Source organism: Schistocerca piceifrons, chromosome 4 (genome assembly GCF_021461385.2).
Source record: "Schistocerca piceifrons isolate TAMUIC-IGC-003096 chromosome 4, iqSchPice1.1, whole genome shotgun sequence".
Taxonomy (NCBI): domain Eukaryota; kingdom Metazoa; phylum Arthropoda; class Insecta; order Orthoptera; family Acrididae; genus Schistocerca; species Schistocerca piceifrons.
This window is the reverse complement of record NC_060141.1, coordinates 571,505,587-571,531,018: the sequence shown is the minus strand read 5'-3', so window position 1 is coordinate 571,531,018 and position 25,432 is coordinate 571,505,587. Positions and strand designations below refer to the sequence as shown.

Below are 25,432 nucleotides of genomic sequence, written 5' to 3'. Positions count from 1 at the left end.
GGAATGAAAGAGGAAGCTGCCTGGTAGAATTCTGCGCAGAGCTTAACTGGATCATAGCTAACACTTGGTTTAAGAATCATGAAAGAAGGTTGTATATGTGGAAGAGGCCTGGAGACACTGCAAGGTTTCAGATAGATTATGTAATGGTAACACAGAAATTTAGGAACCAGGTTTTAAATTTTAAGATATATCCAAGGGCAAATGTGGGCTCTGACCCATATTTATTGGTTGTAAACTGTAGATTAAAACTGAAGAAACTGCAAAAAGGTGGCAATTTAAGGAGATGGGACCTGGATAAACTGAAAGAACCGGATGTTATAGGGAGTTTCAGAGAGAGCATTAGGGAACGATTGACAAGAACGAGGAAAAGAAATACAACAGAAGAAGAATGCCTAGCTTTGACAGATGAAATAGTGAAGGCAGCAGAGGATCAAGTAGGTAGAAAGATGAGGGCTAGTAGAAATCCTGTGGGTAACAGAAGAGATACTGAATTTAATTGATGGAAGGAGAAAATATAAAAATGCAGTAAATGAAGCAGGCAAAAAGGAATACAAACATCTCAAAAATAAGATCAACAGAAAGTGCAAAATGGCTAAGCAGGGATGGCTAGAGGACAAATGTAAGGATGTAGAGGCACATATCATTAAGGCTAAAATAGATGCTGCCTACAGGAAAATTAAAGAGACCTTTGGACAAAAGGGAACCACCTGTGTGAATATCAAGAGCTCAGATGAAAAACCATTTATAAGCAAAGAAGGAAAAGTAGAAAGGTGGAAGGAGTAGTAGAGGGTCTATACAAGGGCCATGTACTTGAGGGCAATATTATGGAAATGGTAGAGGACATAGATGAAAGTGAAATGGGAGACATGATACTGCGTGAAGAATTTGACAGAGCACTGAAAAACCCAAGTCAAAACAAGGCCCCAGGAGCAGACAACATTCCTTTAGAACTACTGACAGCCTTGCAAGAGCCAGCCATGACAAAAATCCAGCAGCAAGATGTATGAGACAGGTGAAATATCCTCAGACCTCAAGAAGATTATAATAATTCCCATCTCTATGAAAGCAGGTGTTGACAGGTGTGAAAATTACCAAACTATCAGTTTAATTACTCACAGCTGCAAAATACTAACACGAATTCTTTACAGACAAACAGAAAAACTGGTAGAAGCTGACCTTGCAGAAGATCAGTTTGGATTCCGTAGAAATGTTGGAACACGTGAGGCAATACTGACTGTACAACTTATCTTAGAAGACAGATTAAGGAAACGCAAACTTACATTTCTAGCATTTGTAGACTTTGAGAAAGCTTTTGAAAATGTTGACTTGAATACTTTCTTTCAAATTCTGAAGGTGGCAGGGGTCAAATACAGGGAACAAAAGTATATTTATAATTTGTACAGAAATCAGATGGCAGTTATGAGTCGAGGGGCATGAAAGGGAAGCAGTGGTTGGGAAGGGGGTGACACAGGGTTGCAGCCTATCCCCGACGTTATTCAACCTGTATATTGAGCAAGCAGTAAAGGAAACTAAAGAAAAATTTGGAGTAGAAATTAAAATCCACAGTGAAGAAATAAAAACTTTGAGGTTTGCCGATGACATTGTAATTCTGTCAGAGACAGAGGCTTGGAAGAGCAGTTGAATGGAATGGATGGTGTCTTGAAAGGAGGATATAAGATGAACATCAACAAAAGCAAAATGAGGATAATGTAATGTAGTTGAATTAAATCAGGTGATGCTGAGGGAATTAGATTATGAAATGAGACACTTAAAGTAGTAAATGAGGTTTGCTACTTGGGGTGCAAAATAACTGATCATGGTCGAAGTAGAGAGGATATAAAATGTAGACTGGCTACAGCAAGGAAAGCGTTTCTGAAGAAGAGAAATTTGTTAACAGTGAGTATAGATTTAGGTATTAGGAAGTCAAACATGGACGATAAATAGTTTAGACAAGAAGAGAATAGAAGCTTTCGAAATGTGGTGCTACAGAAGAATGCTGAAGATTAGATGGGTCGATCATGTAACTAATGAGAAAGTACGGAACAGAATTGGGGAGAAGAAGAATTTCTGGCACAACTTGATTAGAAGAAGGGATTGGTTGGTAGGACACATTCTGAGGCATCAAGGGATCACCAATTTAGTACTGGAGGAAAGTGTGGAGGGTAAAAATTGTAGAGGGCGACCAAGGGATGAATACACTAAGCAGATTCAGAAGGATGTAGGTTGCAGTAGTTACTCGGAATTTAAGAATTTTGCACAGGATATAGCAGCGTGGAGAGCTGCATCAAACCAGTCTGTGGGCTGATGACCAAAACATCATCATCCAGTCACCTACATAGATGATAGACTCAATCCACAAAGCTTTTCAGTGATGGAAATGAAAATGTGGTAGCATACTTACTATTTTTTTCCAACCTGTTTTGCAGATAGAGTTCATTAAAGTAGCACATTTAGATGACAATTACAGTTGTCATAAAAGAATAATTAACAAATACAGTGCCATTTAACAGAACTAAGGGGAACTTTAAAAATAATTCATCATTAGCTTTTAAAAGAGCTGTGGCAGACAGCAGAATATTGATGACCAACAAGATGAATGTGTAAACTAGTTAACAGTATCTGCAAACAGGGTAATTGTTATTAACATATTATCAGACACTAAAAATGCCAACACAAAAAGCAGCCACACATTTACATTAGCCACACATTTGGTATGTGCCTGTTTCCTTACTGCTTTAATCTGCCCTTGGCTATCTGCTGCTTCGCAAACTCCAGGAGTTAAGCTGCATATATTACCGGCTGAGCTCACTGAAGATAAAGGATGGTACAAAATTGGAATTGTTTGCAGAATAAATCTTTTCAGATCTGTTAAAAAATCACCTGAGGGATTGAAGCTTTAAGCAAGTGCAATCCAGAAAGCTAGGGTCTGGGACGGAGTCCCAGTCTGATACACCGTCTCAATCAGGAGGTTTTGAAACATTACACTGCGGGTAAAACTGTTGAATATGCAAAGGCTTTATTTTAATGATCAGCTAACAATGTAAAATTTCAGCATTCTTTTTCAGACAAGAAAATTCAAGCAGAATACGTAATCACGATAGATCATCAATTATGTTTAATGAAGTATGGTTATCTGTGTCAGACAACAAAATATGTTTCATCATCAAAAAGTTCAAACAAAAGATTCTTAAGAATTCAAAGTAATTACCGAGCTCCGAGCTGTAACACTTCTTCTTTGCTTAAATATTTCACTCCTTCCTCAAGATTAACAGTTGGTTCTGTCTGAGCAAGCCATGACTGAACCCGAAGTGTAGCAAGCTCTTCTGGAAAGCCTTGTATTAGATTGAATACATCTCCCAACAGCTTCCAAAGACAAGCCAAATTTCTTCTTTCTTCTACAGCTCTGAGAACAGAATCATGATAAAGAATACAGAAATAATGTTAGTGGATGTAAATGTGAAGTGATTAGTACTGTCTTCAAATCTTTCATTCTAATAACAGAGAGAGAAAGAGTACAGAACAGAAAATTCACTTAAGGCAACAAATAATTCTTTTTTTATATTCCATGGATCAGTTGTACAATTAATCATATGTAAATATAGCGACCATGCCGATAGTTAACTTAAAAAATAAATAAAATATAGATGTGAATTATTAATTCCAATCTACCACTCTTACCATACTACATAAATTGACATTCTTCTATATAATAGAAGTAATTGTTCAAGAGAAAATTTTTCAGTTTGCTGTTTGTCAGACTTTAATATAATCTGATAACTGAACAATACTTTTCGTGGAAGCATTGTGAGCCTCTTTTTGTATTAAACACAATCTTAATATGAAATAATGAATGTCATTTGTTTCTTCTTGCATTGTAATAAATCATTGTTCCTTTGGAACTGTTATAGGTTATTTACAACAAACATCACAAAAATATACTGTGAAGCAGTGATCAAAACAGATGTCTACTAGATGATTACGAGAGAGCACCACACATTATTGCTACAGCACGTTTTTGAACTATGAAGACATATTTTCTTAAAGATGAGTTATCCCAGAAAATTTTTCTATACGACATTGTTGAATGTAAATATTCAAAATATGTAAACTTACTGATTTCTCTCTCCTCAATATTTGAAACAATTGGTGTAGTGCTAATGTAGCTGATCTCAGCTGTTTAAGAGTTCAAACATGTGCGCGCGCGCGCACGTGTGTGTGTGTGTGTGTGTGTGTGTGTGTGTGTGTGTGTGTGTGTGTGTGTGTGTGTGCGCGCGCGCGCGCGCATGGACATATAAAATATTTGAAGCTTGCACCGAAGTTGTCATTTCTTCACCATGTGTTATATTTACCACTGGGATAGTGTGGAACTGAATACAGTAAAACCCCCTGTTTACACTTTTCAACAGACTGACCCCAAAAAGTGTAAAACGTATGAAAATATAAAATACAGGGAAGCATAGGAAATAAAGCACAGAAAAATGGAAAAATTACTGCCACTTTCTTTATACTGTTCAAACTATGACACTAAAGCAATTTAATTTTGCCTGTTTAAAAAAAAAAATGAAACACTGAAGCGAAAGTCTTTCATGAAACCACATTACAATAACATTCAAGAAACTTTTAATTGATAATCATTATAAAACTTTTAACACAATATTGGTTAAAATAGCAAAAGTTGGCAGTCTTCGTAAACACACAACAATAGGCATGAGGATTATAGCTTGTTGCAGACGAGGTCACTCAATTCAGGGACATCCTCGGTGAGAATGAGGGCGGAAATTGTTGTCATGTTAAGGAGCATCTTCAGGAGGGATTTTTATGCCTGAAGACTGCATGCCTAGAATGGATTAGTATATTTCACATGGAAGTAACAATGGTTTGTGAAAGCCCATTATAGAGACGGCCATCTTCAAAAGCAGCGCTTATTTGAATAATGACTGAAATTAAATTAAAGCTGTTGTAATACAACATAATGAGTACAAAGAAGGTTGCTACTTGAGTCACTATTGTCAGATCATGATCATTAAGGCAGTGACTTATGATATTTTCCGTCTCTTCCAAGCACTATGAACCTATTATACAGGCAGCCACGACCCAACACACCAACGACAAAAATCTTGCTCATTGTGTAAACTTTGTATCTGATCTGTGTTTTCTGCTTTGTTCCAAGGTTGAATTTGAGCAGGAATATGATGCACGTCTTGCAGAAATCTATATGAAAATCAATGTTACAGGTCATGATAACATCAAAGAAAACTTAAAATGTTGTAACACGGAATCATTAATGGTGAGAAAGCATTGTACTGAGAGAATATGACTTCTGCTGGGACTGACAAAAATCAATGTAAAATGAGGGCACATGTAAAATGTGGAAATATAAAAACAAGGTTTTAGTGTATGTTGCGCTTTTTGAAATTGAGAGGGAGAATAATTTCTGGAAAACACTTCAACAGTACTTTTAACAACATTATTTACCATTTGTTCTGTTGCTGTATGTTTGTTTGGAATGGTTACAATATTGGTGTCATCTGCAAAAACAAATAATTCTACTAGTTGTTTATTACACAGAAGGTCATTTACACGTGTGAGAAAAAAACAGTGGACCTAAGACAGAGCTCTTCTGCTTACTAAAAGAAGAGTGATCAAAAAACTGGTGGACAGGGATAAAAGAATTTGTGAATCACTTTACTCTGAGGGAGAGCCCAATCATTTAAGAACTACTTTCAGAAGAAATGGCTACTCTGACAGAGATAAATATGGCACACAATCCTAAAAGATCTGGAGTTCTAGTGAAAGAGAATCCACTAAGGGTAGGTTTGCCTACATTTAAAAAAAAAAAGGTCACAGATCACACCAGCATAATACTAAGACGACACAATATTGGCCCTGTGTTTAAATCACCAAGAAATGTGAGTGAATATTTGAACATTGCAAAGGATTCACACCAGCCACTTGCCACAGCAAGAGTATACAGGGTGTTCATAAATGAATATTGGGGTTTTAACGCATTATAATATTTATCAAATTAAACTTACACTTATAAATGATATGTCACATGAAGGAGCAACTCAAACAGATGTGTTTGGCACCAGTGCCCATGCGCAGCGCGCATGTTTCCACTGCAATCTGCAGGACAGCAATAGTAGCAAAGATGGTGACTTGTGAACAGAAAGCGTTTCGTGTTTTGCAGTTTGCAAAGACCGAATCTGTAGTTACTGTGCAACTTTCGTTCCAGCTGAAATTCGTTTGTGATCCTCCAAGTGATAATAACATTTGTAGATGGTACCATCAATTTGAAGATACCGGCTGCCTTCATAAAGACAACAGTACAGGACGACCAAGAGTTAGTGAAGAGACTGTTGAGTTAGAGAGTGAGTCGTTCACTCGTAGCCCAAAGAAATCAGTCCAGAAGGCTTGTCGTGAATTACAAGTTCCCATGTTGACTGTTTGGAAAGTTTTAAGAAAACGCATACAACTATGTCCTTACCATTTACAGTTATTACAGGCTCTAAAGCTGATAGACCATGGATTCCATGCCAACTTCACAAACAAAATGTTGTTTCATGATGAAGATTTTCTGGATCATGTTGTCTTCAGTGATGAATCAACCTTTCACCTTAGTGGACATATTAACACTCACAAATGCGTGCATCCGTGGCTCACAAAATCCTCACGAGGTGGTACAAATGCAATGAGATTCCCCTAAAGTGACTATTTTTTGTGCCAAAATCCCGGCGAAAGGTTTATGGGTCTTTCTTTTTTGGTACACCTACTGTAACTGGCACTTCTTACCTTCATACACTAGAGCAATGGCTCTTCCCTCAGTTGGAAGAAGATGAGCCAGAGAACTTCATTTTCCAGCAAGATGGTGCACCACCTCACTGGCATAGCACAGTACGTGATTGGTTGAATTTCACTGTACCCAAGCACTGTATAGGTTGCAAGGGGCCCAATAACAGGGCATGCTTTGCATGGCCTCCACGTTCGCCCAACCTAACGCCATGCAATTTTTTCCTTTGGGGCTTCATCAAGGATCGTGTGTACGTGCCTCCACTACCAGAAGACCTTCCTGAATTAAGAAGCTGGATTGAAGCAGCTGCTGCTACAATCACTGAAGACACACTTATCAACATTTGGGAAGAACTCTGCTATAGACTTGATGTGTGCCATGTGACAAATGGTGCTCACATTGAACATTTATAAGGTTCTTGGTAAAACTGTTTGAGTTGCTCTTTCATTTGACATATCATTTATAACTGTAAGTTTACTATAATAAATATTATAAAGCGTTAAAACCCCGATATTCATTTGTAAACACCCTGTATAAACTCCCTTGCATAATAGGTCAAATATACATAGTAACTACAAAAAGAAGCATCAACACGTCGCTTGAGGAACACAACAGCAACTGTGCCTGCGAAACAAGGATCAGATCACGCACTGAGATCAGGGAACCTCCAAATTCATTTCTTTGATACTATGGTTTTATCAAAATTCAATCATTACTATGCAAAAGAGGCCACAGGTCATTTCTTTGATACTATGGTTTTATCAAAATTCAATCATTACTATGCAAAAGAGGCCACAGGAACTCAAAAGCACAATGAAACTTTAATGGAAAGAAGGATTGAAAATAATTAGCCTTAGTGCTATGTGAAGTAAACAGCACTATCTCTTCCACACTACAAGCTCCATAACACACATTAGTGCGACTCCACGAACTTAGGCAGTGGTCTGATAATATCACAACCTCACCATTGTGTAGCTACATATAAAAAGCTTGGCTTTTTGAATTTAAGTTTCAAACTGATCTCTGGATCTTCATAGGCTCTGATGATGTCTCCAATATTCAAAGATGAACTTTAGACACAGCAATATGCCTTAGACCACAGCAGAATGAATATAAAAAAAATTCACCAAGGACACTTGGGTTTGCCAGAAACAAAAAAATAATGGCGGAATTAAAGATGTGAAAAATCACTAACTGCAAGATCAGAAAAATGGAGAGAATGGAAAAGTTTTTGAACACTGAATGCTATGAGCAATTTAAACAACAAAGAAAAGAGACATCTAGGATAATATGGGTAATCCAAACATAATTTGAGAAACAACAATACTGAAACACAAGAAAACTTCAAAAATAATAATTCCGATATTTATATCAGACCTTCAAGAATAAATAAAAAGGCTGATAAGCATTTTCTTCAAGACTGAAAGAGGTAGCGATGGCTTACATAACAATGAAAATCATGAAATACTTGCAAAATATTCTGATAAATTGTTAAACATCCCAGAACTTCGTCATAAATTAGATTTCTCAATCATTTGTGAGAATCAAGAACAATATACACCACAAGCCACTGAAGAACTCAGATAAACAATTAAATCTCTGAAAAAAATAATAATGTCAATGAGGAAGATTCCATATCAGCTGAACTTCTGAAATGGTCACAAACAAAGATTATAAAACATCTGCAAACAGTTTTTGAAAAAAAAATGTGGAAAACAGAAAAGATTTCTCTGGGAAGGCACACTAATACATCTGTCATAAGAAAGGCAATAAAGACTTCAGTAAGTATAGAGGAATATCTCTCTTCCCCGTTGAATATACATTATTTTCAAAAATTCCACTGTACAAAACAGTAAAAACTCTTGGTAACAATTAGATAAATATCAGAGGGTCTTCAGAAAAGGCAAATCCTGCTCACAACAGATAATCAATTTAAAATCTATAATCAGTCACAGACCATTGACCTCACAGACATACTTGCAACACTTGTGGATTTTAAGAAGACATTTCACTATCGATAATAGAACTGTAGACAAAGTAACCCAAGCATGTGGTGCTAAAATTAAATTGGCAGATCTAATCTGTGAAATGCTTCCAGACACAGTTCACAAAAATAAAGGTCATAGGCAAAATTTCTAAGCCCTTACTGGTGTAAGATGAGGTGACGGCTTATCTCCTCATCAGCTGGGTATTAAAAATATTGAGAGATGTGAAGTAGAGAAATTAAAAGTGTATCAAATATCACCAATAAAACCATGAAGAAAGAAAGGTACATTGAAGTAAGCAACCTGGAATGTGCCCATGACTTGTGTAGCATCTTCAAAACCAAGAAGTGCAGAAGTAAACTGGTCTCCTGAAAGTGATAGCCAATAAAGAAGGTTTACAAATCTCTGCAGATAAAACCAATTTTATCACTAACATAAATGCACCAAAGTTTTTATGGACAGACATTGGTAAAATAGAAAAGGTTGAAAAAAGTTCAAGTGTGTGTGAGAGTTAGTTCAATGGGCGACAAAAATCTGCCAAATACGAAAGAATACACAAAATTAAAAAGGCTTATGGAAAAAATAAAAGTATTACAATAATAAAGTGCACATTGAGAAATACAAAAATCATGCATTAGAACATAGCACCGAAACCAGAATGTGTTTATGCAAGTGAATGCCTTGCACTGTGCTGTATTCTAGTACTAGTGCGTGTGAATGTGAATGTGAGCATGCCAAGTGTAGAGTCGCTGCACATGTGTGCTTAAATCAATTGCCGACTGTATCAGCGCAGGCCCTCCAGTACAGGCCAGAAGCATGCACATAGGACAGTCTCCGTCATGTCATCTACTGACTAGGCCTGCCTATCCACGCATGGAGCAGCACTGACTCACCCTGACTATGTTGTTTTAGTTTGTACCGTTCCATTCACATCAGTTGTTCTGCACATCGTTTATGTTACACCTTCTATACATGTGGAGTCAGGAGGCTTATTTCCATTAATATGTCTGGTAACATGCATCCATCCATGTCCATTGTGCATTCCAATGGAGTTGGGAAATTCCAGGAGGACAATGCAACACCTCACACATCCAGAACAGAATTGCTACAGAGTGACTCCAGGAACTTTCTTCAGAGTTTAAACACTTCTGCTGGTCACCAAACCCCCCCAGACATAAACATTATGGAGCATATCTGGGATGCCCTGCAACATGCTGTATTTCACAAAGTTATACTGACCTCTTTGCAGTGCATCTTATGAATCACTGGTGACACAGTGCACAAACATGCTGGTGGTGTTTATTTTCCACGAAGTGTATTAACACTACATACAATACATACACACGAGTAACACATATGACGATCACCTACTAAAATCTTTGCAAATTTCTCTACACTGCTGAAGGGGAAGCTGATTCTTGGTCATTCTATACAGCAAATGTAGTGTTCTTCAGAGAAAGGCATCAACCCTATCACAAGTGCTGCTCAATTTTCAGTCTACATACAGACTGTATCTCCTCTACATTTCCTGTCCAATTCTCTTATGTGAGTAGACAAAATAAATTCACTGATCTCATGTTTAAATAGTGAAGATATTTTCAATTTATTAAGTTAATAGTTATTTTCAGTTGTTAAGTGATCTATTGTCTAAACAATAGTGGCAGCTGGAGCTGTCACTATCTAGCACACTCTAAAGGCTGCACAAGTGTAACATACTGTCAATACTGTATTTACTCGAATCTAAGCCGCACTTGAAAAATGAGACTCGAAATCTAGGGAAAAAAATTTTCCCGATTCTAAGCCGGACCTGAAATTTGAGACTCAAAATTCAAAGGGAGAGAAAAGTTTTAGGCCGCATCTCTAAATCGAAACAAAGTTGGTCCATTGTAATATGAGACACAATTTAGGCTGAATGAATGACGATACAGCTACAGTAGTTTGGTTCGAGTCGTAAGCTTAGCAGTTAAGCTTTACCAGGTGTAGCCATTGCTATGCGTCAGGCACTCCGTCCGTATTTATACGGGTATCCTTCCTTTTTCACGTGCTTTGTCTGCTTTGAATTGATTGCCTATTTTTCTTTCATCTGATAAGCGCCGTTTTCTTTGTTATATGTGTTTACGTCACTCTAAGCTGAAAATTAGTTACTGTACTGTGTCATGCACTGTTTGTCGCATTCTGATAGTGCGTGTTTACGGCCTGTCGCCACTTGCAGCATGGCTTGCTTTTATGCATGCTACCGCCGCTTACAATTTAAAAAAAAGAAAAAAGAGAGGAATCGTCTCATTAGCTAAACAATGGCAAGAGACTACTATTTGTTGTTACTTACACTGCTGCTTCCTTTGATAATGATCCAACAAGAACCAGATAATAGACTGCGTATGATAGAAGATGTTCTGAACGAGAGTATAGCGAAAATTTTTCTCCATTCGAAAATCTTTGCAGGTGCCTCTTTAGTACATTACATTCTGCACAGAAATTAGAGTCATCTTAGATTTAAAAATCTAGTCAATTGCTGTGCTTCATTTCTGACTGTATCACTATTAGGCATAAGAATAATACGAATATAAACATGACATGATATGTATATTCTTCCGCGTTTGCTGTTGTCTCACTCTAGTTTCGTAGTTTATTAGGCAGACAGGATTTAAATGAGATAGCAGCAAACACGAAACAATACATGGCAAAATATTTATATTCGTATTATTCTTATGGTGAAGAGAATACTCATGTGATTCACAATTCATAAAAGTTTCTATTAGCAACCATCTCTTCTCACAGGTAGGAAAAAATTCAGAACGTAGAGTTGGCCGTATTGACAAACATCCCAAACAGTCTTGCCAGTCGGATTTTCATAGTACATTGAAATGCTGCTACATTCGAAGATGAACAGTACGGAATTTGTATTTACTTCGTTGGATAATGTATGGAAATGCAGTGGTCGAAACTCAGGGCAGAGAAAAAAGCTCGTCTTCCACCCTTTTTTTAAAATTTATTTACTGACGCAGAGGATTTGGTGCCAGTACTTATCTTTGTGCCTACAAAGCATGCCTATGTAGCGCTACATATATTCGACGGCAGAAGTTAGTTGTGGCGGCACCCACCAACATTTTACAGAACTTCCGCTTGTTTTGCACTCGATTCTAAGCCGCAGGCGGTTTTTTGGAGTACAAAAACCGGAAAAAAGTGCAGCTTAGATTCGAGTAAATACGGTAAGTATTTGACAATGTGAATTTCACTGTCTCCACTACTAGTAGCTGGGACATTTTTCACAGCTTGATATTCAAAACCATTTGTAAGATATACTGACGATGTATGGTAAGTGGATCCACTCATTGCACTCATTGTAGCCCACCTTAGAGTGTCAGCACTTTGCAAATGGGAGAGATTTATGCGCTCCATCAGTAACACACATAATAGTGAGAGAAGTGCAGTTACTTTCTTGTCACTCATTAATTCACCATGAAGTGATTACAATATGGTTCAATTGCTTTACAATATGCTGTCAATGACCGGCGGCAAGAATGTGCCACATTTACCAACCCAGTCCCTTTCCCACCAATACTACATAGGTCACTGACATTACATTTCCAAATTAAATGCTCCTCAGGCATTGTTTGTTATGTAGGAACATATTTTACATAAAAGCTCACTTAACAACTACAATTTAAGTAAATACACAAAAAATAACTCCACTATTAAATATGAGCTCAGTGAAGTTATGTTGCCTACTTGCATACGAGAACTGGGCAGGAAATGTTGTGGAGGTATAGTCTGTCTAAATTGAAAAGTGAGCACCACTCATGGCATAACAGGTTGCCTTTCCTGGAAGAATGATACAACTGCCATACATCATCCTTAAGAATCAATTTCCCCTCTAGCTGTGCAGAACATCGTGCAGAGATTTACACAGAATGAGTCCATATGCCTTATGTGTACTAGTATTAGTAGTACCTAATATCTGCATTCTGTGTAGTGTTAAAGTACTCTGTGAAAAATAAACACCCTCCCAAGCATGTTTGCACATTGTTACCAGTGATTCATAAGGTGTGCCACTGAAGAGCTGGTATAACTTTATAAAACACTCTGTAGTTGCTTCTTGTAATGTAGTACGGTAGAAAGAATGGGTTTTGGCTGGTTGGTCCTCAGTTTGCAGACCTACAGTAGTGTAAAGAGTGTGTGTGTGTGTGTGTGTGCAGGTGTGGCGCGCGCGTGCGGGGGTGTGTGCACGCGCGCCTGTGTGCACGTGCGGGTGTGCGTGCGCATACACACTTAGAGACTGTTACTACTGTGAAACCCCTATTTTACATTTTCATGTGGTCCAGACTTAAAAAACACAAAATTGAGGAAAATGCAGAAATGATGAAAATATATAAAGATATATATAAAAAATGAGCAAAAAGAAACGTAATTGCCTTATATGATTAAATATCACAATACTCTCCAATAATTTGCATAAAATCTGTCTAAGTGAAGGAAATTAAATGTACAATACAATGTTTATACAATAATTTGTGGTAATAAATTTCACCAGTTCTCAAAAAATCACACATTTGTAACAGCAAGTAAAAACTCATCAAAAAATTGAAACTTTTATCTGGGTACAAGGTAATTGAGCTGTTTTCCAACATGTTACGACTACAAATTATATGTTCAAAACATGGGTTTTTGAGAGATCATCCTTTGTCCTCATCCAGAATAAAGCAAAATTGAGGAACATGTTTAATTAAACCAAAAAACATTACAGGAAATACATGGTTAAACCGTATGCATAAATGCAGATATCTGCTTAATCACATACTTTGTCACCATCGCTGTTATTGTTTAATACTTTTCTTATGAGCCGCACTTCATATGCTGACCACTGTTAAAGTTTTGTTTTAGGCTTGATGAGAGAAACAGAGACTTGAAAAAAATGAGTTTACTTCCCCAAATGATGTTACAAGCTTATTACAAGTCAGTTCGGTGAATTTCTGTACATTGTGTAAAAGGTAAATCTGAAAGAAGGCTCAGGTGCTACAGTTTCACTTAATGCCCTCTGTCACTGCTGCCAATTTTTATGATTTACGGCATGTGGTGGAAAGCATACAAGTGAGTTGTGTATGTAGTAGCTGCAACTGTATCAAGTCAGATATAAACACGGAAGTCTTTAACATGTGCTATCGCAAAACCTGTCTTCTGCACTGAAGATCCAAAGAAACTGGTACACCTGCCTAATATCATGTAGGCAACACTACGTGGCAGGACTTGACTAATGTCTGAAGTAGTTCTGGAGGAAATGATACCATGAATCCTGCAGGGCGGTCCATAAATCTGTAAGAGTATGAGGGTGTGGATATCTCTTCTGAACAGCACGTTGCAAGGCATCCCAGATATGCTCCATAATGTTCATTTCTGGGACTTTGGTGGCCAGCGGAAGTGTTTAAATTCAGAAGAGTGTTGCTGGAGCCACTCTGTAGTAATTCTGGATATATGGGGTGTCACATCAGCCTGCAGGAATTGCCCAAGTCTGTTGGAATACAAAATGGACATGAATGGATGCAGATGATCAGACAGGATGCTTATGTACGTCTCACCTGTCAGAGTCGTATCTAGATGTATCAGGGGTCCCATATCACTCCAACTGCACATGCCCCACACCGTTACAGAGCCTCCACTAGCTTGAACAGTTCTCTGATGATATGCAGGGTCCATGGATTCATGAGGTTTTCTCCATACCCATACACGTCCATCTGCTCATCTGAGCAGGCAACATGTTTGCACTCATCAACAGTCCAATGTCAGTGTTGACAGGTCCAGGCGAGGCAGCGTGCAGTCATCAAGAGCACACGAGTGGGCCTTTGCCTCCAAAAGACCATGTCAATGATGTTTTGTTGAATGATTTGCACGTGGACACTTGCTGATGGCCGAACATTGAAATCTGCAGCAACTTATGGAAAGGTTGCACTTCTGTCATGTCGAACGACTCTCTTCAGTTGTCGTTGGTCTCATTCTTGCAGGATCTTTTTCTGGCTACAGTGATGTCAGGGATTTGATGTTTTAACCGGATTCCTGATATTCACAAAGGACTCAAGAAATGGTCATATGGGAAAATCCCCAATTCATCGCTACCTTGGAGAAGCTGTGGCCCATCGCTCGTGCGCCAAGTATAAAACCACGTTCAAACTCACTTAAATCTTCATAACCTGACATTGTAGCAGCAGTAATCTATCTAACAACTGCACAAAACACTTGTTGTCTTATATAGGCATCGCTGACTGCAGTGCCGTTTTCTGCCTGCTCACAAATCTCTGTATTTGAATATGCATGCCTATACCTTTCTTTGGTGCTTCAGTGTATTTCCATGTAACATCTCAGTCAAAGGACATCATTTACATGAAAAGTATACTTTCACCACATCAGAAAATGCTTTCACCCCTAACTCCAATCCCGTCACTGAAGGGCCACTCCCCCTTTCCACACATCCAGTAGATAAGCTCATTTTATGTGCATTAGTGTGGAGTGGTGTGGTGGCTGTGCTGGCTATTGGGCGACTTAACAAGTCACCAGCCAATAAGAGTTCATTAGCTAGAATTGGGCAACATTTCCTCAATTATGACCAATCAGATTCTTTGAGACTCAGTATTTGAATTATTATTGACACTTATATTGTTGTTGAATACAGTACATAGAAATACATGCAAAAACATGAGACTAAGTTACAAGTGCCACAAGAAAAGATGACATCTCAGCCCCTTCATCATATATTGACTCAGTTCAGAACACTTCGCCTTGACTGTCTTGTTTTTCCATTACTGCTGCAACATAACATTAGTTGTATAATAATTGTGCAGTGAAGGTAAATGTTCCAAGTTTTGCTGGCAACACCAATCGTGGATTACGTCAGCATTTCCTCTCTCACATCTCCACAACAGCCTAAAATATTCCCTTAACTCCGCAACCACCCATGGTGGGGACCATCTGTCTTTTGTGCCACTTATAATTCATTCAGTCACATCAAATGTCAATAGGAAGAAAACGGACGCCGAGTAAGAACTTAGAATTGAGGTAAACCTTACTAGGAAGAAATGTAAAATCAGGGAATTTTTAGCATTGATTTTATGGACTTTTCACGGGAGCTACGAAATTATGGTGTAGAATCGTGAAAAACATACAATCGGAAAATGTAAAATTGAGGTTCCACTTATGTCAGCTTAAATCTGCTTCAGCTGAATCTGTACAAGTTAAGTGATAAAAGCATCAAATAATACTAGGACAACTCTCTACTCACTAGGAAATATTCAGAAATGTCATCTAAAATAAGAATGACACAGTAAAAGGTTTCAGGCCAATTCCAAAACTTTGAGACGTTTCAACTTCCATGTGAAAAGTCAGATAGATATATATGAAGAAGAGACTGGGATGAGTGTGAAAGGCAAATATCAACAACATTGGTGGTGAGAGAGTGAGAGAGTGAGAGAGTGAGAGAGAGAGAGAGAGAGAGAGAGAGAGAGAGAGAGAGAACTTTTGATTTTATGGACCACGCAATTTAAAGTTTTTAAAAAGGTGAAATTTGACAAGGATATGTACTCCGAATTTCTTTATTCAGCTATTCACTGTTCATCTTATGATAGAAAACTTGAGCATATCAGTGAGAGCCATGGAAGAATGGCTACATCAACAATGCTTCGTCTTTAGCAGATGAGCAACAATTTCTGGAGTCAGTCAAAACATTGCCATTGTTTAAAGCTTTAATATGCTAATTGAGATTTTTTTCCAGTGTTGGATACATCCTATCTGTTGTTCTGAGAACTACTTTCTATTTTCTTTTGTACCTTTTCATTTGATGAATAACATATGAGCCATGGCAGGGTTGCTGGCATTGCCTTTCAAATTCCTGGCACCACTAGCTTGATCTGTCATGTGATTTTCCTCTGGTTTGAGGCCACTAAGATCTTTGTTCAAGGTTGTTGATGGGGACGGGGTGTCTTGGGGTGTGGAGTTGGGGAGTGGTAATGGAGCGAGGAGGACAGTGAATAAGGTGGGCACTTGGGCCAGCTTCTCGGGCACAGAGTCCGGCGAGTTGTTGCTGGGCATATTTTTGTGCCAATTTGAATCCATGGCTGACTCTGAGTGCCGTGTTCGTGTGAAGCCTGGCCAGCCAACTCTAGGGCATGACAAATCAATGAAAAAGTTGAAGTCAATTTTGTTGTATTGAAAATTCTGGGCTCCCTTTGGAACCAACAAGTTTCAGCTTGGTCTTAACTGTTATTTTCTTAATGGCACCTACAGGTCTGTTGTGATCATTTCAGTTTCTTAGCTGACCTATTTCACCACCACTTGGCTCCTTGAAATGGAGCTGCTGTTTGCTTTTCCTGTTTCCTGAGTCGTGGCGATACTGTGTTTCTTCTATGTTGTGTCCGGATGCCTTCTCTTGAAATACGGCCAGATGCCGGTTTCGAGATACCTTTCAGCATTGCAGATGACATTGCTCTGTTAATTATATTGTTACGTAGAAGATCGTGTAATTAGATGATGTAACAAAGGTTTATTCAGCACTTGTACACACAAGAGTGCAGAGCGAACTGCCTCCGACCAGAACACAAAGTATATACACAGCTACAGAACATTCCAGTACAATGATGCTTGACATTTGTTGATACTTCTAGAATGTATTCGAACTGAATATAGAAATTAAAATTGTACAGTCCAGGTGAGTTTTGAACTCATGAGCCTCCGTGCAACAGTTTAGTATCATAACCACTACACCACAGTGACTGTGCTACTCAGCTTCTTCTGCAACATTGCTCCCTCCTTAAGAGAAAAGCGTCTCGGTGTTATGTCCTCCTAGTCTGGGAACAAGTCATCGATCCTGCATACTACTACTCCCGATGACTGATGCTCGCCCTGGTGGTGATGTTCTTAGAACTTCTTTTGCCTCTACGATCTTCATCACTTTTCCATTTGTTGCCTGTCGCTGGAGCTTCGAATTTACCCTGGGTTGCAGGATCCTTGTGGGGCTTCATTCAAATGACATGGACCGTATCTCTGATCTTTCGTCGTCTTGTGTTTGGGTCGAAAACTTCAACTTCATAAGTAACATCAGACAACTGTCTTACAACTTTATAAGGTCCAAAGTGGTGCCTGAGGAGCTTCTCAAAGAGACTAACCTTCCAAACAGGAGTGAAGATCCAGATGAGGTCTCCGGGCTGGTAAACAACAGGGCGGTGGCTAGCATCATACCTTCGGCGTAAATTTTCTTGAGCCTGCAGCGTGCAGAGTCAAGCTAACTGCCGAGCTTCCTCAGCTCTGGTTAACACCTGGCCAATGTAGTCGTCGTCCACGTCATCAGCATGTAACGGAAACACAGTGTCCATCATCGTAGTCGCCTCACGCACATGCAGCAGGAAAAATGGCATAAATCTTGTGGTGTCTTGTTTGGCAGTGTTGTAGGCAAACATCACAAAAGGTAGCACCTCATCCCAGTTGCTCTGCTCAACATTGACGAACACTGATAGCATCTCGACCAAGGCATTCAGTTAACCTGCTAGTTTGCGGATGGTAGGCAGTCGTCATGTGATGAGCAATGTTGCAACGATGGTTTATCTCTGTCACAAGATTTGATTGAAAAACTTTCACTCGATCCGTAATTAATGACCTTGGGGCACCGTGTTTTAATAAAATGTCTTCCACGATGAATTTGGCTACCTTGAATGCTTCGGCTGTTTTTACGGCTTTTGTAATGGCATAGCGTGTCAGATAATCAGTGGAAACAATAATCCGTCTATTGCCACTAGCAGACATTGGAAATCGCCCGAGGAGGTCAATCCCAAGACGCTGGAAAGGCGTTACGGCTGGTGGAATTGGTATGAGTTGGCCAGGTGGTTTCTGAGGGACTGTCTTTCTCCTCTGGCACTCTCGACAGTGCAACACATAGTGACGGACACTCCTAAATAAACCTGGCCAGAAAGATCTCTTGCGGATTCTATCGTTTGTCTTAATAAATCCTAAATGCCCGGCCTCAGGTGTGTCATGGAATTTCTGTAGGACATCTAAGCACATGTGTTTAGGAATTACTAGTAGCCACCTCTTTCCAAACGGATCAAAGTTTTTCTTGCAAAGTAACCATTAACTACATTAAATTGTTCATTCATATCTTCTGACCAATTTAAGGCAAGCATAATTTGAGGTATTTTGGTGTCGTCGTCCTGCTCAGCAGAGAGATCCTGGAGTGCAGGGAGACAGTCACTACATTCATCAAAGTCTTGATGGTCTAGCACAGGGTTTCTTGAGAGACAGTTGGCATCTTGGCTTTTGTTCCACTTTTGTACACTATGGTAATGTCATACTCTTGAAGACATAGTGCCCACCTGGCAAGTCATTCTGTTGGATCCTTAAGACCTATCAACCAACAAAGTCTGTAACAACTGTGAATGGCCTTCCACAGAGATACTGTCGAAATTTGCACATGGCCCAGATCACAGCAAGACATTCTCTTTCTGTAGTTGAGTAGTTTCTCTGCTTTTGTCAATGTCCTAGAAGCACAGGCTATAACCTCCTCTTTTCCATCTGAAATTTGCACCAGAACAGCACCAATCCCATACCCACTGGCACCTTTGTGTATGTCTGTAGGTGCTCTCTCATCATACATACCAAGGACAGGGTCAGGCATCAGAGCTTTTCGCAGCACATCAAAAGAATCTTGTTGAGCACTGCCCCAGATAAATTTAGCATAAGCTTTTACCAACTCTTGGAGTGGCCTGGCTTTGATACAAAAGTCTTTGATAAATCAATGGTAATAAGAACATAATCTGAGGAAGCTACTCACATCTCTAATACTTTTAGGAATAGGAAATTCCATTATAGATCTCAACTTTTCTGGGTCTGGCCGCACATTTTCGGTTGACGCAAGGTGTCAAAGTATTTTGATTTCTTTTGCTCCAAAGAGACACTTTCTTGATTAAGTTTCAGTCCGCCTTGTTGGAGACACTTAAGAATGGCCTTCAGTCTTTTTATATGTTCATCAAATGTCTCTGAGAACACTACAATGTCATCTATATAACAAAGACACATTGTCCACTTCAGGTGACGTAGAAGATTATCCATCATCCGTTCAAAAGTTGCTGGTGCATTACACAAACCAAACACCATTACCTTAAACTCATACACGCCCTCAGGGGTGATGAATGCAGTTTTCTCACGATCAGCTTCATCTACTTCGATTTGCCAGTATCCTGAGTACATATCCATGGTTGAGAAAAACTTAGCCCCCTTCAGACAATTTAGTGTACCGTCAATACGTGGAAGAGGGTAAATGTACTTCATAGTTATCTTATTAAGCTTCCTGTAATAAACACAAAAGCGATAACTGCCATCCTCCTTCCTGACGAGAACCACTGGTGACGACCATGGGCTCTGTGAAGGCTGAATGATGTCATTCTTCATCATTTTTTCTACCTCATCACGAATTATTTGACGTTCCGTTGCTGACATATGGTATGCTCTCTGGCTTACTGGTTGATGGTCTTCAGTGCTAATCTAGTCCTTCACTGTTTATTTGTCTAATTTGCTCTTCACCTGTGGACTGAAGCACCCTGAGAACTCGTGAAGAACGGCAAGTAGCTTTTTCTGTTGTTCCTTAGTGAGATCTGGTGATAGTCGAGCTAGAAGATCTTGTCTCGTAGTGGTACTGTTAATTTCGCCAACAAACTTGGCATGGGAGGTTTCTATGATGCTCAGCTGTTCTTCAATTAATGGGTCAGTGTTTGCTATGCACATGCATCTTGGAAGGATCTGTGGTTCTCGGTGACAGTTAACTATCCACAATTCACCGAATCCATTCTTAAACGAGACGATAGAGGCTGGGATGACCAAGTTATTCTGCAGTGGTATGCTTCTCTTACATTCCACTACAAGATCCATGGATTGATGCATGGCATGACATAAGACAGTTACCTTTCTAGCGCTGACTGCAGGAATGATCACTTCATCCAGCACACATAGTCTCCACATACTCAGATGCGCATCTTCCTGTCCACAGTCTCTCACCTCGTCTAGCATAATCTTCAAGCGACCACAATCGATAATTGCCTGAGAAGCTTTCAAAAAGTCCCAACCGAGAATGGCGTCATGACTACACTCTTGTAAGACAATGAATTCTACAGGCTGAGTAGGGCCAGTTATACCCACATGAATGGTACATCTTCCTGTAGGTTTTACATATTTCCCATTAGCCACCTTCAACAGAGATGTTTTGCTGTCAACGAATGATTTTTTGCAACTGGCGATGGTACTTCTCTGAAATGACTGAATATGATGCTCAAGAGTCCACAAGAGCTGGGGCTGGTCGGCCATCCATGAGGATATTGGCGTAGTTTCCTATCATTTTTGTAGTGATTGACGGTGGAGGATTTTTCTCCTCAGCGCCCTCACCTCCAAGGACGGTCGTACCCTTTAGTTTTCCAGGTTACGGCAGCTAGGTGATTGGCTGGAGCTTCAAATGCCGATGGAGACCTTGATTGGCATGTTGGCGAGTCTCCTCTCCAGCGGCTAGCTTGCAGCGATGGTGACCAATGTCTTACTGTACCCACATCTTCTTGTTCATCTTCGTCATACCGGAGTTGGCGTCGGCTAAGATCGGTCTGCTGTCTTCTGGTGTGGGCGTCATCAAATTTCAGCCGCCTTTCTCGACAATAGCTCACCTCATGTCCCAGTCATCCGCAGTGGAAACACACTGGTTGGTTATCCTGTGTCCTCCAGACGTCAGTCTTCCTTGGTGCCCAAACAGGTTCCTCATGCAGCATTGTAGGAACGTAACTTTGTCTGGGTCTCAACTTTTTCATTGTTTTAAAGAGAAATGAAGGACGAGAGATTGGGTTCAATGTCTGTTCCACTTCCTCCCTTATGACCTCTTGAAGCGTCTTGATTTTTTGCTCGCCGTGCAATCCAAGTGCCTTCTGAACTTTCTCTCTCACTATATGACGAAGAACACTTCTGAAATCAGTTGCTTCCTCCATCACAGACATCGATATGATGTTTGGAAGCCATTCAAACTTCTTGTGTGTAATTCTTTTTTTGATGCATTGTCTCGATATATTGGCACCATTTTATGAAGTTGTCTGCTGTTGAAACTTCCTTAAGGAGTAAGGCTTGATACATGTCCTCAGCAATGCCCTTCATGATATGTGCAACCTTGTCTTCCTCTTTCATTCTAGGATCCACTATTTTACACAGCTCCAAGACGTCTTGAATGTAGGATGCTGTAGTTTCTCCTGAACGCTGTGCCCTGCACTTTAATTTATCTTCAGCCTTGCTCTTCTGTCTTTGTGTCGCCAAAATACTTGCGCAGTTCCGCCTGGAATACTTCCCAGCTTGTGAACTTCTCCTCGTTGTTCTCATACCATTGCTTGGTAGTGCCCGCCAAGTAGAAAAATACGTTAGCCAAATATATGGTGTCATTACATTTGTTAAATTTGGCTATACGCTCATATACCTTCAGCTTCTTGTTTGGATCTTTGCCATTGTCACCAGAGAACCCAGAAGGATGTCTCACGTGGTGGCACACCATTGCTGTCATCGTAACATCCTCTTCTTCTTCTGTCTATGGTAGATTGCAATGTGTTGAATATCGCTTGAACTCTGGTTTCTTGCCACATAAATGGCGGCTCTGTCATGGCCTGATAGGGAGGCACTGTGTCGTCGATAATGTGCACTATCAGAAGTTCCAATACTCAGCGTCTCCATCAGGATAATGTCACATAGAAGACAGTGTAATTACATGAATGACGAACACTAACATGACTTAATGAAGGTTTATTCAGCACATGCACATACAAGAGCACGGAGCGAACTGCCTCCAGCCAGAACACATACAGTATATATACAGCTACAGAACATTCCAGTACAATGCTGCTTGACATTTGTGGATACTTCTAGAATGTACTCGAACTGAATACAGAAATTAAAATCGTACAGTCCAGGTGAGTTTTGAACTCGCGAACCTCCATGCAACAGTTTAGTATCATAACCACTACATCACAATGACTGTGCTACTCAGCTTCTTCTGCGACAATATAGGCTTAGGAGGTGCCTGGGTCTCAAAATTTACAATTACTGAGGCTATTTAATTGGGTTTGGCAGCCTAGTTTTGTATCGGGCATTTCACCATCATTGTACTGGTTGTATCTTACAGCGATGTGGGTATATCATTTGACTAGTTAGTGTTGCTTTCACGTAATTAACCTTGCTGTGTTAATATTTCTTTTTCCGGTCTGTACACAACGAAAAGGGCCTCGGAAGGCCAGTTCTCTCATTTTAACCTTTCTTGGTCTTCCTATTTGGTGTAGTGATGTGCTCCTTGTGTATAAGCCTCTTGATGCACCCCTGCTGAGGAGGCATTCAAATGCATTTGATAATTTTGCTTAACTGAAGCTGTTATCAATGAAGGCCTGTCTGTTTTCTATTTGGTAATTTTGCTTACCTGAAGCTGTTATTAAAGAAGGCATGGCTACTTTCATTTGATAATTTTACTTAACTAAAGCTGTTATTATTGAAGGCTTGCCTATTTTCTATTTGGCAATTCTACTTAGCTGAAACTGTTATTACCGAAGAACTGCCTGTTTCTTTCTAACTAAATTAAGAGCTATTTCATAAACTCTTATTATTCAAGTCCTATTACTGAGATCTGATATCTTACTCAATCTGTGTTGTCGTTAACCGAAATTGTGATTACCAAATGCCTACCTGTTTCAGAGGTCAATAAGGTAGTAACAGGCAATGACACATGACGGTACACGGGCCCTAACCTTTCACCTTACATCCCTTTACCCATAACTGTAGGTTTCAATGTATGTTTTCCAACAGGAAAGAAAATAGTGTTTACCTAGAGAGGGCATCAACTGCCTCCTGACAGGAATCCTTACAACGACCAATAAGCTTCTGTGATGCGTACGATCTTGCCAACAGCAAACAGGTTTCACCCAGTCCTTTAAGTGCAGGCACATACTTTGGATTGGCAGCAACCACAGCTCTGTAGTCACTCACAGATTCAACAAAGGAGCCTACAAGCTGGAATAGAGATGAGATAAGCCATAGTAAGTTACATGTATATAGTATGTTACATTTAAATAAAAGTGCAATTATTAGTGTTATGAATAATTAAACTAATGCACCAACATGACAGTATCATTTCTAGGAAAAAGTAAATCCAGCTTACTTGTTTTACAGAAGCAATTTGATATGCTGGATACAAGGCATCAGGAGACAGCTCCTGAACATGTTCATAACATTTTAGTGCTGCATTATATGATCCTCTTGCATAATAAGCATCAGCTAAACTCTCCCAACAATGGCTTAAATATGTGAAAACACAAAAATAAATTAGTATTGAATATTTCTTTAAAAAAATATTAAAAAGTAAAATTAATATCACTAAGTTGTTTATTACAGGAAACCTACTTGGTTAACTGATCAAATGTAATAGTTGCTAGTGAATCTTCCAGGTTATATGGTCATGGTCCATGAGATTCTTCCTAATTCCTAATGTTTTGTTCAGAAGTGCTTGTGGTTGTACTGAGTTTTGCCTACTGTTTGGCCAGACATCAGACAGTGACTTCAATATCATGGAAAAAAGGGGGCTGGATGAAATGTTACGAACAAAAGGATTTCATGGCCTACGACCCTAAAACCCAGAAGATTCATCAGCAACTAAGACACCTGGTTGTGAAAGCCTTCATTATATGTTTCTGAAACTAATGTTTTCAAGCTAATGAACTGTTACAGCAAGCAAGAAACAGTTTTCCGGAAAAGAGTACTCTGTGGCTTTGTAATGCAACAAATACAACAGAAAATTAAACATTTTACTGTTTTAGTCTGGAAGATGATACCACTGATGATGCATAAGCTAAAGAATAAACTCCTGTTGAATTGGAGTGCCACAACCTCAATTCCCTCACAACATGAAAAACATTCCAGTACCTATTACCACAAAATTTAAAATAATAATAATAATTAATATTATTATGTTGCAATTAGCATAAAATCAATCTTTAATGTTGTAAAAGAAATTACTCACTTGAAATTAGCTAAAAGAAGACAACCTTCATCTTACCTGTCACACAGGTCGGCACGTACAGCAGACTGTAGGCAGTTAATAGCCTCATCAATGTTACCTTGATCCTGGTGATGTAATCCAAGCCTAAGCCATGCCCACTTGGCACCTCCAGGACCTGCTTTTTCAGTTATGTAGTTCAAAAGTTGCAGATTCAGATCCTATAACAATATTTATTCATCTCAGAACCATCAAATTACAAGTTTAAAAAATAAAACAGAACTACACATTATGGCAATAGAACTGTTATACACTTATCAACATCAAACAATGCCACATCTTGGATGGAATAACAACAATATGAAAAGGAAAATTGCTACTCACCACCTGGAGGGGGAGTTGAATGGCAGACAAGCACACCGAAAAAAGGCTGCTAGATATCTTTAGGTACTGGAGTAAGTGCTTCATTAGACGTAGACAGGACAAGACAAGACAAGACAGGACAACACACACACACACACACACACACACACACACACACACACACACACACACACACACACACACAGCCACAGTCATTCCCAGTTGCCAAGGCCTGACCGTGACTGGTCACCATCCCAGCCCACACATGCC

The 25,432-nt window shown here is 39.3% G+C and overlaps 1 protein-coding gene across 1 annotated transcript in view; it reads right to left on the bottom strand.

Annotated features, from left to right (window-relative positions):
- The window catches only part of LOC124795353 (tetratricopeptide repeat protein 37), a 169,672-nt gene that overhangs the window by 64,636 nt on the left and 79,604 nt on the right, over positions 1 to 25,432 (bottom strand). The window contains exons 9-12 of the mRNA XM_047259345.1: positions 24,860 to 25,020; positions 23,966 to 24,101; positions 23,633 to 23,817; positions 3,209 to 3,403 (exon numbers count right to left, since the gene is read on the bottom strand). Of these exons, the coding sequence (XP_047115301.1) occupies positions 3,209 to 3,403; positions 23,633 to 23,817; positions 23,966 to 24,101; positions 24,860 to 25,020 (677 nt within the window). The remainder of the gene's footprint in view (positions 1 to 3,208; positions 3,404 to 23,632; positions 23,818 to 23,965; positions 24,102 to 24,859; positions 25,021 to 25,432) is intronic.